The following is a 15,090-nucleotide window of genomic DNA, read 5'->3' on the forward strand; positions in this document are numbered from 1 at the left end:
CCTGACCAGGACCTTTCACTCACAAGATAGGCATACTATCATCATTTTACAATGGTCGGGTGGATCTGAAAAATATTTTGATAATTTCAATGCTTATATTTAAATTTTGTCAGGAAAATGCTTCCTAAGACTCAAAAAAAAAAAAAAAAACAAGAAAAATGTTAAATTATATGCTACAGCCAATTAATATTTGATTTAGGAAAACTAAACATATTAACATACCAGGCTCTCCTGAAGCTTCTGTCGCTGATTCCGTTCGTCTGACAACTGTTCCGTCATGACTTTTAGATCCTCTAACAATTTCTTCTTTTCGTTCTGGAAGGATTCTTGGCTCGAAAGCAGCTTATTGTTTAACTCGACTTGCTTCTGTATTAACAGCTCTTTAGCCTCCTGTAGCTCACCGATTTTCTAACAAAATAGAACATACAAATAAACAGCAACGAAATACATCAAACTTAAATTCCAGTTCATTTCAAACGGTAGCATTTAACTACAAGGTGACCAGAAAGTCCCTTTACACCCAAACTAAATATGTGTAACAATGTAAGATGTTAAGATAGTTAAGATTCGAACCTCATACCCTAATCATTGATATGGCAATAGAGCTCCTTATGTGAATTGTCACGTTATTTCCGTGTAACTGTCATATGACTGTTCGCCGAGGAAGAAAAATAAAGTCTGTACATTAACCAGTTCATTGTCTCGTCTTTCCATGTTTAGTGAATAACCATGACAGATACCAATGACCTCACTTTGGAGGAGCGCTTAGTGGCAAGTATATGAGTCCATGAACGAAAGCAAAACAACAAAACTATGCCGCAGATGATGGATAGGTTTCGTGAATGGTTCGGCAAGAAGCCACCAGGTCGTCAGACTTTGACCACGTGGGAGAAGAAAGCTTTTCGCCTGGAAGCTCTTCATTTGGTCGTCCATCAACCCGAAAGGAAACGTATGCAGAAGTTAGTGCATTAGTGATGCTTTCACCCTGCAAGTCGACCACAAAGCGTTCTGCAGAACTTGAAATTGCGAGGAGCCCAATTCAGCTCTACGTAAAGAAAAGACTTAGGCCTACATGCATTCCGGCCAATGACTATCAATGAACTAACAGACGATGACTTCAACCACCGGAAGGAAGAATGCAGCATCTTGTTGGAAGCCTCCCTAACATTCCTGCTTGGAAGTGCTTTCTTTTCTCTGATGAATGTACTATTTATCGGAGTTCGCGGGTTAGAAACATCTTCATGTGGGCAAAGAAAAATCCATATTTTTATCAAGAAATTGAGAACAAACCTCTGCACGTCATAACTTGGGCGGGAATGACTGAACACATTTTTGGTTCGTACTTCTTTAAGGTTTCTTATCTGAAGATGTTGAATGACTGGCTTCTTCCACAGTTACACAATTTGAGCATCACCAACATAGTTGCTTATCAAGACGATGGAGCTCCCGCCGACTTCTCACTTGCTGTCCGTGAACGCCTGAACGCACTGTTCCCTGGCCGGTGGACAGGAGGTGGGTCCCTAAATTCACCAGTCCTTTATCCTTGGTCGCTTCGAAGTCCGGATCTTACGACACAAGACAATGCCTCGTAGAGTATTATCAAATTACACGTCAGGAAGAAGTGCTACGTGGACAATTATGCTCTGCGGGTAAGTGTGGTTGAAGTCTTCCAGGTGCATACAAGCACATGCGGACGTCTTGGATAGAAAAATGTAAATATTAATGTAGAGATGATGTAAGTGCAGGTGTAAAGGGACTTTCTGGCCACCTGTACACTTAGTAATTTTTAAATTTTACTTTTGATAAAAGGGAATATTAAAGAGAGAGTTAGTTCAATTTTTACGATTAGTTTTCTCCCAAGAATAAGTGAATGGTTAAAACTATTCTATGCGCATTGTTCTGAGCAAGTTTTCGCTACGAAGCTAGTCTCCATTACCTATTAGAGAAATTATGGTGCATAAAATAAGATATAATTAGAAATGGTAATCTTCCTGGCATTTGTATTGTAGTGATTTTATATGAGGATCTGTCATAACTATTGTGCTTGCTTTCTATGTATATGGTCCCGGATTCGGATCTCATGTTAAACTGTAAATCCACATTTCATATAGTTTTGATGCTGAAAAATGAAGTTCATATCCGAACATTATCTTTGAATACTGAAAAAAAAACTTTAACATCAAGTATTCTAGCGCATTGGCGATTTCGAACAGTGTAAGTAAATTCTGAACACTTATAATCTTGAGAAAAATTTAGAAAAAAATCATACCTTACTTCTGCTAGACACTTCTTCCTTTCTTGCTTCCTTTTCTTCACTTAAATACTGTTCGATCAACTTCTTTTCTGCTTCGAGCTCAGCTTGGCGACTTTGTAACTTAAATACTTCAGTTTCTAAGGACGTTCGCTGAACGCCCAGCACTTGTATTTCCTCTTGTGTTGTATGAAGACTCTCTTCTAGCTTTTGTTTCTCTGATTCCAACTCTGATGCTTCCTACAAGGTGTTGAAAAGCTCAATGTAACCACACATCCAGTCCGTACATATACATTCTGGCATTCACAAAAATATAAGTACAATAAAACCTGTCTAAACTAGTCTTCTTTATGTAACTAATTTAAAAAGTGTCCAACTTAACAAGTTTTACTGTGTATATAATTTCATGCATTTTCTTTTTACGGCTTTTTACATGTAAATAAAAATCAACATAAGAAAATCAATGTAAGGTCTTTTTTTAAAAATAAAAAAAAAACTCTCAGTTATATAGTGTAAAACTTATTTGTAAGCGTCCAGAAAATTTGTAGAAAGTTATAAACGGCTTCGTCAATCTACTGTTGACTTCTTCAGTGCAAATGAAAAAGTAAAGCTGCTTAATTCGTCCCACTGCGTAGTTGTTTCAACTAAGATGATGAAAATGCCAGATTAATGAAAAATTGTATACCTTTTATTATTCCTTTAACTGAAGAATAATTATTTATGGTCCGACTTGCGTTAAGGATTATTCAGTTTAAAAAGTAAACAACAGTTTTAGGTGCCTCTAATAAATTTGTAACATGACAATGTTCTAAAGACACAACTTCAAGCACATAATCAAACATGCACTTGCATTAAGAATACTAGATCACGAAGGAAACGGTTACTATTATCACTTAAAAATTTCAACAGAACACTAAAGTTGTTACTTAGCGTTAAATACAATACTGGTAAAGATTTAAAACTGAATATGACGTAAAGTAATCTAATTTCGCAAATCATAAATGGAAAATCTTCAGAAGTATGAACCAACGCATCTGAAATTTGCAGCTTTACAGAGAGGATGGATGTTTCTGAAATGGCTAAAACTTTACTAGTTAGAGTGACGGAGTGCGGAAGGTGTCATTAGGTTCGCGAAGTTTTAGTCTGTTATTTTATTTAATTTCTTTTCTTTTCAGACTAAGCTACGGAGTCATGGAAGACAGAACACCGTGTTTTTTGCTTATGACAGTTTCGTGAAGAGTAACGAGTCTATTACGGCAGTTCAGCGTGAGTTTTGCAACCATTTCAATATCCACAGAGATCAAGCTTTCCATTCGTAAACGTTATCCTACGCTGCATTAAAGCACTTCGTACACGAGATACACTAATCAACAAAAAACTTTCAGGGGCTACACGAACAACACGTACCCTCAAAAGTATGGAAAGAGTCAGACAAGCTGTGCTGCGCTGTTCGTGTCGATTCGCTCGGAGGTATGTGTCTGAACTTGGCCTCAGCATTCAGAATGCTGTGTTTTCTAGAAATTTCTTCATAACATTACAACATACCATTTTCTACGGCACAATGGAAGTCAAATTTTCATATACATACATGCAAAGGTAATTTCCTCGAAAGTGTCATGCACAATACATCAATAATTATGAGAGTAATCAGGTATTTTCGAACGACCGGCTCGTGTGTTGGTGACAGAACACTACGAGCTTCCATGTATTAACAGATAGAAAATTAGAGAAGCTACGGGCAAGCATTATATTATTCTCCAACTACGAGTTTGCGTAAATTCGGGACCCAGCAGATATCGTGAGGGAGTGCACACAAGACAAAAGAAAAAAAATCTGCTTGCACACCGTATTCACTGTGTATGAGAACTACTCAAAATGAATCAGACATTTTCAAATGAATTTCTTATTGTAGATAGCTGACTACATTCCAGATATATCACGGAATAGACCTCTAGGATAAAGTGTTGTTCAGTGATAAGTTTTTTCACTGTAATGGACATGTTAACACTAGAAACAACATATATTAGTCGACAGAAATTTCTTATGTGCTACACCAAACGCCGTTACACTCGTTGAAAATAGAGGTGCAGTATGCACCATCATAATGAACAGTAGAGCCCATATTTTTTGACAAAACCCTTAACATCTACCTGTACCAGGACGTAATTATGTAATTTCTTGCTTCGCTTGAAGTAAGCGAGCATTATTGTTAACTGCAACCAGATAGAGCAACGTGTTACATGTTCCATGATGCAAAACAGTTTCTTAAAGGAGTGTTTGATGAGCGCCTGACTTCAAAAAGCTTTGTGCATCCTCCACCCTTTTACCCAGATCACCTGATTTACCCTTACCGGTATTTACCCTCTGAGTGAATATCAATATTGTATATACCAACATAATTCACGTACGTAAGATTTGAAGCGGATAATTGTCAGAGATTGCCTATCAACTGCATACTTGTAAGAAAAGTGCACCTAATAGGGTTAAGAGAGTTCATATTTGTCTTAAAGATGAAGACAGATCTACTGTAAACTGTATCCTTTTTCCCTGTCACATGTTATGTCCGTATCTCACTTGTTTTCTATATCTTGAACATATGATAAATGTCGGCTTGCGTGGTAAACTTATCACACGTTACAAATATTTCAGCGAGAAGAACTTTTTTTTTTTTTTTAATATTCTACTCTTACCTTGTTTCACGCCTCTGGTAATCTTTTCTCGTGGTGCAGTGCCTTCTATAGCACACTTCTAGAAAAAATCAGCCATCATGATTCTTTATATTGGACTACATAATTTGTAATAGATTAAACTTCTAATCCGAATTTCATTAAATAAGGTACTCACCGTTCGTAAACGCTGAAGTTCAGTACAAAGTTGCTCTTTTTCACTGTTTGTTTGTGTTATTAGTAGTTCTTTCTCTTGCATTTTTTCTTGTAACTCATTAATGTCTGACTTTAAACGTTCTACTGTAGATCCCATTTCATTCAGCTTTTCTTGAGTGTTTTTTATTTGTAGAGTCAATTCTTCTCTTTCTTTTACACTACTACTAAGCAAATTCTCGGTCTCTTCGATCTTTGCCTGTAAGGAGCTACACAAAGAATCTTTTATTGAGAGTTCTTGTTTCAAGCGGGTTTCCATATCCAATATATCTTTCTGTAGCGACTCTTTCTCTAGTTTCAGTTTTTCTAACAAGGAAACCTACAGAAAAAATAAAAATAAAATATCTTCAGTTGTTTCATTGACTACTTTCTATTTTTAAAACCTCATTGTTCTTCAACAGAAAATCAAATCAATTTCCCCATTTTTTCTTTACTCTATATAAATAAAAATAGAAGTGAATATGTTTATGACTTAATAACTCTTGAACCACCAGACCGATCTCGACCAGATTTTCAATACAGATGAGGTTCGTACCTGGGATAGTTTTTATCGTTTCACTTTGACGTGCAACTTAGGGGAGGTGAAAGGAAAGATATTTAAAAATGATCGAAAACGACCGATAGTAGTGTCGAAACCATAGTTTTTGGGGTCGCTGAGATGAACAGTGACACTTCCGATGCCATTTAAATCCAAATTCAGTCCCGCAACGTGGGAGAGGGAGACAGAACCTCTTGATTCTCACACGGGTAACTTTATGTGGCAATGTCTCGAGTTGGAGATTCCGAAAATGTATATGTTCTGGTTGAAGAATGCAAGACAAAAAACAGTCTATCAGAGAGCACTTCACAGTAATTGTAAAATATGACTAACGGAAGATATTATTTTCTTATTTTAACCCAGCGAAGCGGGTAACTAACATTAGTATTAAGTACTGAGTTTTCCGGTGATTAAGTTGTTAGCGTATTCACCTTTAAAGCGTGTACTCTTGAAATCGATTTCAATGAGAATCTGGTCTCTTATTAGATTACAGGACACAACTGTCGGAGAAAAACAGAGCATTTCTACCTGCCAAAAGGACGGATCGACACCGATCAATGCTGGAGATAGGATTTTATTTTTCATTCTACCTTTGTTTTAATGCGGCTCAATGGTAGATGCCCGGTCACTGTGAAAATGAATATTTGGGGGGGGGGGGGGATAAGGTCAGTGGAAGCATAGTACTGACCACATCACGTACTGTACGTGCCAAAGTCGACTAAGTGAGGAGCTTCCCCTCGACAGCGGTTGTAGGCCACATGGAACTTTGAGCGAAGAATGCAGACTAAATTTGGCAAAATCCTAAGGTGAATATTCGGACCCAACAAAAACGAGAACAGGGTACAGCACAAACTTCATAACGAGGTACTGCATAATTATACCGTTTATCAAACATTGCTAGAGTCATTAAGTCTAGGAGGCTCAGAACTCGTGTAGTCAGAATGGAAAAAACTAGTAACGCTTTTAAAATTTTAACAGGAAATCCAATCGAAAAGAGATTAATTTGTTCAGATCAGAGTTTAGCGTCCCTTTCAGCAGAGAGCCTATAAGAGACGTGGACGTACAACTTAACCTGTGATCTAAACCACATGAGCTCCGCCGAGAATCGAACACGTGCTTCCCGCCCTGAAGATGCGTACACTAATCATATAGCCACAAGAGAGCTATGGAAGAATAAAGATCTCTCTTGATAAGGGGAGGAACATTCAGATGCCATCTGCATGAATAGAATTTGTATTATATTAAAAGCTTAAATTTTTGTGATACATACTACAAGAAACTGGTGATCCTACCCATGCTCTACTGGCCAACTGGCTCCTCGTTGCTATACTAAACAAGGATAGAACCCATACCTAGGCAGAGCACAAACAAATACCAACATACATACATATGTATTTCTTCATACCTGTGCCTGTAATTCCGATTCAAGTTTAGCCTTCTCTTCACTCAACATCTCTCGTGCCTTTATTTCTGATGTTATTTGTTTATTCAATTTCTCTGTTTCGGTAATCCGCTGAGAGATTTCCAGTTCGGCCATATTCAGCTTTTCCTTCACAGCCTTAGCCTCTTCTGTTTTCTCGACCAGAGAGACGCGTGCCAAATTAAGGTTCGTCGTTAATTCATTATTCTGGGAAGAACTTAACTCAAGACAGGATTCCATATCTTTTATCTTCTGATTCTAAGCATATGTAAAGAAATGAATACAAATAATTCATTACAATATGTTAGATAAATTATACAGGAGAGTTTCAAAAAGTAACAGCAAATTTATGGTATTACACGAAATAAATACTCTGTGAATTTTAATCTCCGCGAAGGAAGACGCAGAGAAGTGTTGACATTTTCCAACAGCTATCATAGACTCTTGTTTTAACTGTTCTCCCAATTACGTTGGTCATGCAATCAATCTATCACGTATAAGTAAAAACTAATAAAACCTAATAATTTTGAACCACCCAACCAATCTCGATAAAATTTTCAACATATATGAGAGACGGGCCTTGGGTGTTTTTATCGTTTCACTTTGACGAGCGAATCTATGGGTGGGGGAGGGGGATATATATATGTAAAAAAAATAAAAATAAAAATGACTACCTTTGTGACTTCATCACTCTTGAACCACCCGACCGATCTCAATCAAAATTTCAACATACACGAGTTTAGGGGCAAGGATTACTTTAGGCTATTCACTTTGACAACGCAACGTTGGGGAGGGGGAGATAAATTTAAAAATGATCAAAAATGACCGATATTAGTGTTTAATCCATAGTTTTCGGGGTCGATGAGAGAAACAGTGACACTTCTGATGCTGTTTCAATCCAAGTTCAGCCCTGATAATTGGGGAAGGGAAGGGAATAAACATTTCAAAATGATCGAAAATGACTAATATTAGTATCGAATCCATAGTTTTAGAAGTAGCTGAGATTAACAGTGACAATTCTGATGCCATGTGCCGCAGCACGGAGGAGGGGAAGCTATATATAACAATGATCGAAAATGACCAATATTAGTGTCTAATCCATAGTTTTTGGGATCACTCAGATGAACAATGACATTTCCGATCCGGTTTAAATTCAAAATCAGCCCCTCCACTTGGGAGAGGGCGAGAAAGATATATGTGCATATATATGATATAAGATATATATATGTGTGGATTTAAACGGAAACGAATGTATCACTGTTCATCTAAGGGACCCAGAAAACTATAAATTCGACACTGATAGTGGCCATATATACAGAGGCTTGATTAATTCGTGTGTCAATTTTATGTATTCACTGTGCAAAAGTGGTAAGAGGTAAAGCCGTGCAATTTGGTGTAACTTTAAACGAAGGACATAAGTTTTGTTTCGCCATAGAAGCATGTCACTTGTACTAAAGATTGAAGAGATATAGGGTCAAAGGTCAAATTTCGATTTTTTCCTTATGGGGCTGCAATGGTAAATTCTGAAAGAGCCTGAAAAAAACTAAATCGAAGTGATGATAAAGAAAAAGCTGTATGGTATGATTCTATGTCACAAGCCGACCAAATATGCGTCAATCAAGTGTCAAGGTCAGAGGTCACGGTCAGATCAAGGTCACAGGTCATCTTGAGAACCCATTTGAATACTCTGAAAACAACGCAATGTCCGTACCTCATCATGTTAAATGGGTTCTCAAGGTGAACTGTGACCTTGATCTGACAGTGACCTCTGACCATGCCCACTTGATTGACGCATATTTGGTCGGCTTGTGACATAGAATCATACCATACAGCTTTTTCTTTGTTAACACTTCGATTTACGTTTTTCCAGGCTCTTTCAGAATTTACCATTGCAATCCCATCAGGAAAAAAATCGAAATTTGACCTTTGACCCTATATCTCTTCAATCTTTAGTACAAGTGGCATGGTTGTATGATGAAACAAAACTTATGTCCTTCGCCTAAAGTTACACCAAATTGCACGGCTTTACCTCCTAGCACTTTTGCACAGTGAACAAATGAAATTGACTCATGAATTAATCAACCCTCTGTATATAAATGATCGAAAATGGCCACTATCAGTGTCGAATTTACAGTTTTCTGGGTCCCTTAGATGAACAGTGATACATTCGTTTCCGTTTAAATCCACATTAAAACCCGCAACTTGGGGGAGGGGGAGGAAGAAATATTTAAAAATCATCGAAAATGGCCTATATTACTGCTGAATCCACATTTTTGGGGTAGCTGAGATGAACGGTGACATACAAAGATGTGCATTTGAATTATATATTTCAACCCAGTGAAGCGGGTAATATATGCTAGTATTTTATAATACACATACAGGAACACAAATTGAAAGTTAAAATATGTATATACTGGCAATAATACTCATAAAGGATGTAAGCTTACGTGATGTTGGAAGGCATATGGAAAGAAGAAAAAATGAAATGAGATATTTAAGTTTTACGTTCCACGATTATGTCGGCTAGGCTAAAGGAGACGGTGATGAAGAGAAATGAATGAAATGGGAGGAAACGGAAGAACCCGAGATAATCTACGCACACGGTGTTTGTCCACCAAAAAGCTCACTATGGAAAGCTGAAGTTAATAAAAAAAATACAAGTTAATAAAAAAATATAGAACACATGTCTTTTAGAGTTAGTGCACTAACTATTATGACATTAAAGAGTTTTAACATATTTTCACACCACTGTTTGTTAAAACATGTGAATAACAGAATAGATTATATTCTTAAGCCTTAGCCCTGAAAAAGAATACCCCTCGGCCATACTGGAAACATCGGCTAAAATTCTTTAAAAAGGAACATTATTCAGATGAGTTTTTCATACATACCAGAAACCTACCCACCTTAATTTTTATTTCTTCCTCACATTGTTGCACCTTTTCTTCTGACGATTTTAATCTATTTCTAGTTTCTTCTAGACGTGCATCCATTTCCCTCGTCTTTGAGATCAGCAAGTTTGATTCATTCTTTGCGTCCTGTAGTTCTTTCTGCAAGTCTTCGATGATATTAGATAGTTTCTGCTGTTGGGCATTCGAAAGTTTTATTTGTTCATGAACTTTTTCCTGCAAATTAGTCAAATAATACTAACTTAGTTTATGAAATACCTACAGGAGAAAATGAGATTTCTTTGTCCAATTGTATTTAAAAATATATCAATCTTTGCTTAAATTTCAAAACGTCTGTATTTAAACCAGCATGTAGAATTATATAATTGATAATACGTTTCTTACGTTATCTTAATTTTGCAATTTAAAGCACTCTTTCACTTTTTTGTACAGGTTAGGTGCGAAACTTGGGAAACTATTCCATTCTTCTTCAACGATACTGCATAAATAAGTTCAAATTTTTTACTAATATTTTCTTGTAAGTCGTAAGTTGAGAAGTAAATCATTGAAAATATTAATTAAAAAAAAAAAAAACACGTACATTAACCTACATATTAGAAAACAAGACCAATATAAGGTAGAAGACGTCCTCTCCTGGTCTAACGGCTAGCGCGTGCGCGCGCCTTTGATTCACGTCTCGGATTCAATTTCCGTGGGAAAGTATTGGAATTTGAACGCTTTACGGTGGTTTAGACTTCACCTTGAACTGTAGATACAGGTCTCATATAGCCTCGGTACTAAAAAGGGAAGGTAAATTTCCACAAACGAACAAAGTAGATTGTTTAAGTTATTCTTATGTTCTACACCAAGAGTTGGTTTCTAGCCCAGGAAATGTACAGTCATGTCCAAAATTATTGTCGCATGTATATAAATATGTTGTTGTAGGAATATAATTTGATAACGAATTCGCCCGGTATTTCTTATAATGTTAGTATGTGTATAATCGGCAAAGACATGTATGTGGAAAGTTTCATGTCAAAAGAGCAGTAAATAAGAACAATACAACGAAAATAAAATTTTCTTGTCCATTTAGCAACATTTTATTTTACTCATTCTAATTTTCGTATTTATAATTCGTTTCCTATGAAATTTACCACAAATATACATTTCCTGATTATACACATAGTATCAGTATTAAAAGTACCCTGCACAATCATTATCAAATTATATTCTTACAAGAAGACAGTTATAGATATGCGACAATCATTTTGGACGTGAGTGTACATGACACAGAATAACATATACGCATTATGCAATATGTATATTATTGCATGTAAGGAAATCGTTTTCAAAGTGAATACTATCGTTTTCAAAGTACATGACAACAAGCCGATACTATAAACAATAATAATAACAATTATTATTATAATGTAGAGGACATGAATAACATTTAGAAACTTGGGAGCAGTGTACATTTAATCGTTGCTACTAATATCTACGAAAACAACAGTAAAAAATCTATAATAGCATAATTCTACTTATCGTATTGTATGAATGTGACAGTTCATCGCTGACGTGCAAAGAGGATCACAAACTGTCATCATTTGAAAATAAAATTGAGAAAAATATCTGGCACAAAATGAAACACGGGGTAATTTACTGTTACAGAACGCTAAATTCATAATAGCTACCAACAACAGTATCGTACGATAATAAAAATCGAGATGTCTAAGATAGGCGGAGTAAGTGTCTCTTTTTAAAGGGAATACGTGCGGGTTGTATACAATACCATTAGTGAAGTCAGAGGGAGAAAGGCCTTAGAATAGACCAAGAAACAAGCGGAAGGACGATATAAAGCACGATCTTAGCACAGACCGATAACGACATCCACACTGGATTGAGGGACGTTCCGAAAGTAAGTTTCGTCCTTTGTTTTGAACGAGAAGAAGAGGGAGTAGCAGCATAGACCGGCGTTCCCGAGGTTATTAGATTACAAATTACGATGGCAGACAGACGTGTGCTGACAACGTGGTCGCCAATGGAAGTGCGTGTTGTTATCCAGTGTGAATGGGCACGTGGGACTAGTATGTCTATCATCCATGAACGTCTACAGACTGTGTATGGTCAAGAGATCATGTCTCGTCAAATGGTTGGTCGCTGGTGTAGCATGTTCGGTGAAGAAACACAGTGTGAAGGATGAAGGTTGAAGTGGGCGTCCCTCCACATCCATGAATGAAAACAACATTACTAGAGTACAGGACATGGTGTTAGCGGACAGATGCATAACGGTGTCAGACGTGATGTCCACACTGCGTATTGATTGTGCTCAGACTCATCACATGCTCCATGATGTGTTAGGTTACCGTAAAGTGTCTACAAGATAGGTGCCGAAAAACCTGATCGCGGATCAGAAGAGTGCAAAAATGGGAATCAGCCTCGATCACTTGATGCGGTACGCGCGAGAGGGAAATGAGTTCCTGTTCAGAATCATCACAGGCGATGAGACACGGGTGCACAACTTTACCCTAGAAACGAAAGCCGCCTCAATGACGTGGAAATTTTACAGTTCACCAGTGAGGAAAGAACTCAGTGTCACCCTCTGCAGGAAAGGTTATGGCCACAGTGTTCAGAGACGCGAAAGGCGTGCTTCTCGTCGATTTCCTCCATGATGGGACCATCAATGCGACACCCTCATCAAACTCAGGTCCACCATTCGACGAAAGAAACCAGGGCTCTTGAGTAAAGGTGTTGTGCTCTTGGACGACAACGTAAAACCACACAAAGTAAGGCTCAAACAAGATCAGATTCGTCGCTTCGGATGGGAGAGATTGGATCACCCTGCCTACAGCCCTGATCTTGCCCCATCGGACTTTCACCTGTTGCTTGCATTGAAAGCCGCACTCTCAGGACGTCACCTCCAAAACAATGATGAGGTGGAGCAGGCTGTGCGACAATTTCTTGCATCGCAGGACACTGAGTTTTACCAGAGTGGTTTCTTCAAACTTATTGCACGCTGCGACAAATGTCTCAAAATCGGTGGCGACTACATCGAAAATAGTGCAAGATGTATAATTTATGATGCCATGGTGTATGGTGTGTTTGGTAATAAAGTTACCATGTGAAAAACAAAAGACGAAACTTACTTTCGGAACGTCCGTCGTTTATTATTATTATTATTATTATTATTAAGCATTCCTGGATCTAATAGAATATCCCTCTCCCCTTGTTAGGTTATAGTCTAGAAATGTTTCTCCCACGTTTATCAATATTCAGCTTTCTCCTTTAACTCCCAATACTTTCTTTTTTTCCCTTCAAAATCATTAATAAGCTGTGCTGTTCTTCTTCCTACTCCTTGTTTTCTTTCTCTCCCTCTACGGTGGTATGAAGGCCGCAGGATCTGTCCAATCCAGTTGGCTTCTCTACGAAGGATGCTGGATAAGAACATCCTCTTCTCTCCTACTCGTTTTAAAACATCTTCGTTTCTTATTCTCTCTGTTCACCTTTTTATTCTCCATCTTTCTCTATAACACCATATTTCGAAGCTCTGTAACTATCTTTTCTTAAACTTCCCCAATGTTCAGGTCTGTGAAACATATAATCCCATACTCCATACTCGTATATAGCACTTGGCCAGCTTCTTCCTTAGTCCAATGTTAAGCCTGCTAATTAGGAGTCATTTCTTCCTGTAGAATGCTTCTTTTGCTACAGCAAATTCTTGAACTGATTACTTTGGTGTAGTAAGCGTCTCTCGTTAAAATACTTTCCAGATATTTGAAATGATCGGCTCTTTAAAGTCTCTTTGTTCTATTCTGATCCTTAAAGGCGTGTTTCCACGAAATATTCTCATGACTTTCGACTTTTCGATGTTGAGTTTCATTCCATGCTGTTTCCCAGTGTCAACTGTTTTGTTCATCTGCTGTAGTCTTTCTGGTTCTACCTATGACAACCGTGTCGTCCGCATGCCTCACCTTGTTGATGATCTGTTCCCCAATGTTGAAATCTCCAATTTCTGTTAATTGACCTGGTACAGACTGGGATATAACCGCAAAGTCTTGTTTCTGCGACGATGAATCTTCGGCTTCCTTAAGTCATAGAGCTAGTTTCTCGTACAATCTGAAGATATTATTAACAAAGATCTCTTCTTCACGAGGTAGAAGTCAATGTCATCAGTGTATTTGCATCAAGCGTTCCGCCCTGTTCCTTAACTGAATAAAACGAGAGAGGATTTCATTTGATTTTTCAGTTTAGCGTCCCTTTTAGCAGTGAAGCTATATAAGACGTGGACCTACAGCTTAACGTGGGTTCCGAGCCACATGAGCTCCCGCCAGAAATCGAACCTGACTCTCCCGCGAGAGAAAGAGAAGAAAAAGAACGAAATTTAGTCAAGCATAAACTCAGAGCAGGGTCCTCTTTTACCACAGGAATACTCTATCACCAAGGCAAGTTCGTGAAAACGTTTTTTAAGTAATAATCAAGTCACTTATAATTATTTCTTTTCTTACATTTTAATACACACTGCTTTCAAACAATTCATTAGATTTGAAAATGGGTTACCGCTGCATATTATATTAACATATACTAAATGGAAGAGGAATCATAATTTATAGAGGTTACAGGTAGAAGTCTCCACTCTCGCTCATACTCTTCTAGTAACTCAGTATGTTAGGAAAATGTGATGTTGGATTGGTCACAGCAAATCTTATAATTTAGCGCTTTACGGTAATTTGCATGGGGACATTTTAATCTAAAAACAAGCATTTTAAATATATGGATAACGAACGTGTTGGAGTAAGTAAATATAGCAGCAATTCGATTACCGCTTTGATGACGATCGTGTATATATATATCAATACTGACAGTTCACAGATAAAATATTTTGAAATGAAAATGAAATCTTTAAGTTTTACGCCGGCTAGGCTGAAGGAGACGGTGATAATGAGAAATGATAGAAGTGGTGGAATGAAGAAAGCGGGAGGAAGCGGGAAAACCCCGAGAGAACCCACGCGCATGGTATTTGTCCACCATGCTCACTTCAGGCGAGCTGGGATCAAACCAAGAACCCCATGCACCAGAGGTGAACGCTCTACCACTGAGCCACCGCGGCCCCAGGAAAC

General features: G+C 37.6%; 1 protein-coding gene across 1 annotated transcript in view; it reads right to left on the reverse strand.

Annotated features, from left to right (window-relative positions):
- LOC145688015 (uncharacterized) overlaps positions 1 to 15,090 on the reverse strand; it is a 79,380-nt gene that overhangs the window by 26,275 nt on the left and 38,015 nt on the right. The window contains exons 10-14 of the mRNA XM_081761684.1: positions 9,995 to 10,213; positions 7,074 to 7,346; positions 5,096 to 5,449; positions 2,270 to 2,491; positions 223 to 408 (exon numbers count right to left, since the gene is read on the reverse strand). Of these exons, the coding sequence (XP_081617810.1) occupies positions 223 to 408; positions 2,270 to 2,491; positions 5,096 to 5,449; positions 7,074 to 7,346; positions 9,995 to 10,213 (1,254 nt within the window). The remainder of the gene's footprint in view (positions 1 to 222; positions 409 to 2,269; positions 2,492 to 5,095; positions 5,450 to 7,073; positions 7,347 to 9,994; positions 10,214 to 15,090) is intronic.

The sequence above is a fragment of the Thermobia domestica genome, chromosome 6 (genome assembly GCF_964235325.1).
Source record: "Thermobia domestica chromosome 6, izTheDome1.hap1.1, whole genome shotgun sequence".
NCBI lineage: Eukaryota > Metazoa > Arthropoda > Insecta > Zygentoma > Lepismatidae > Thermobia > Thermobia domestica.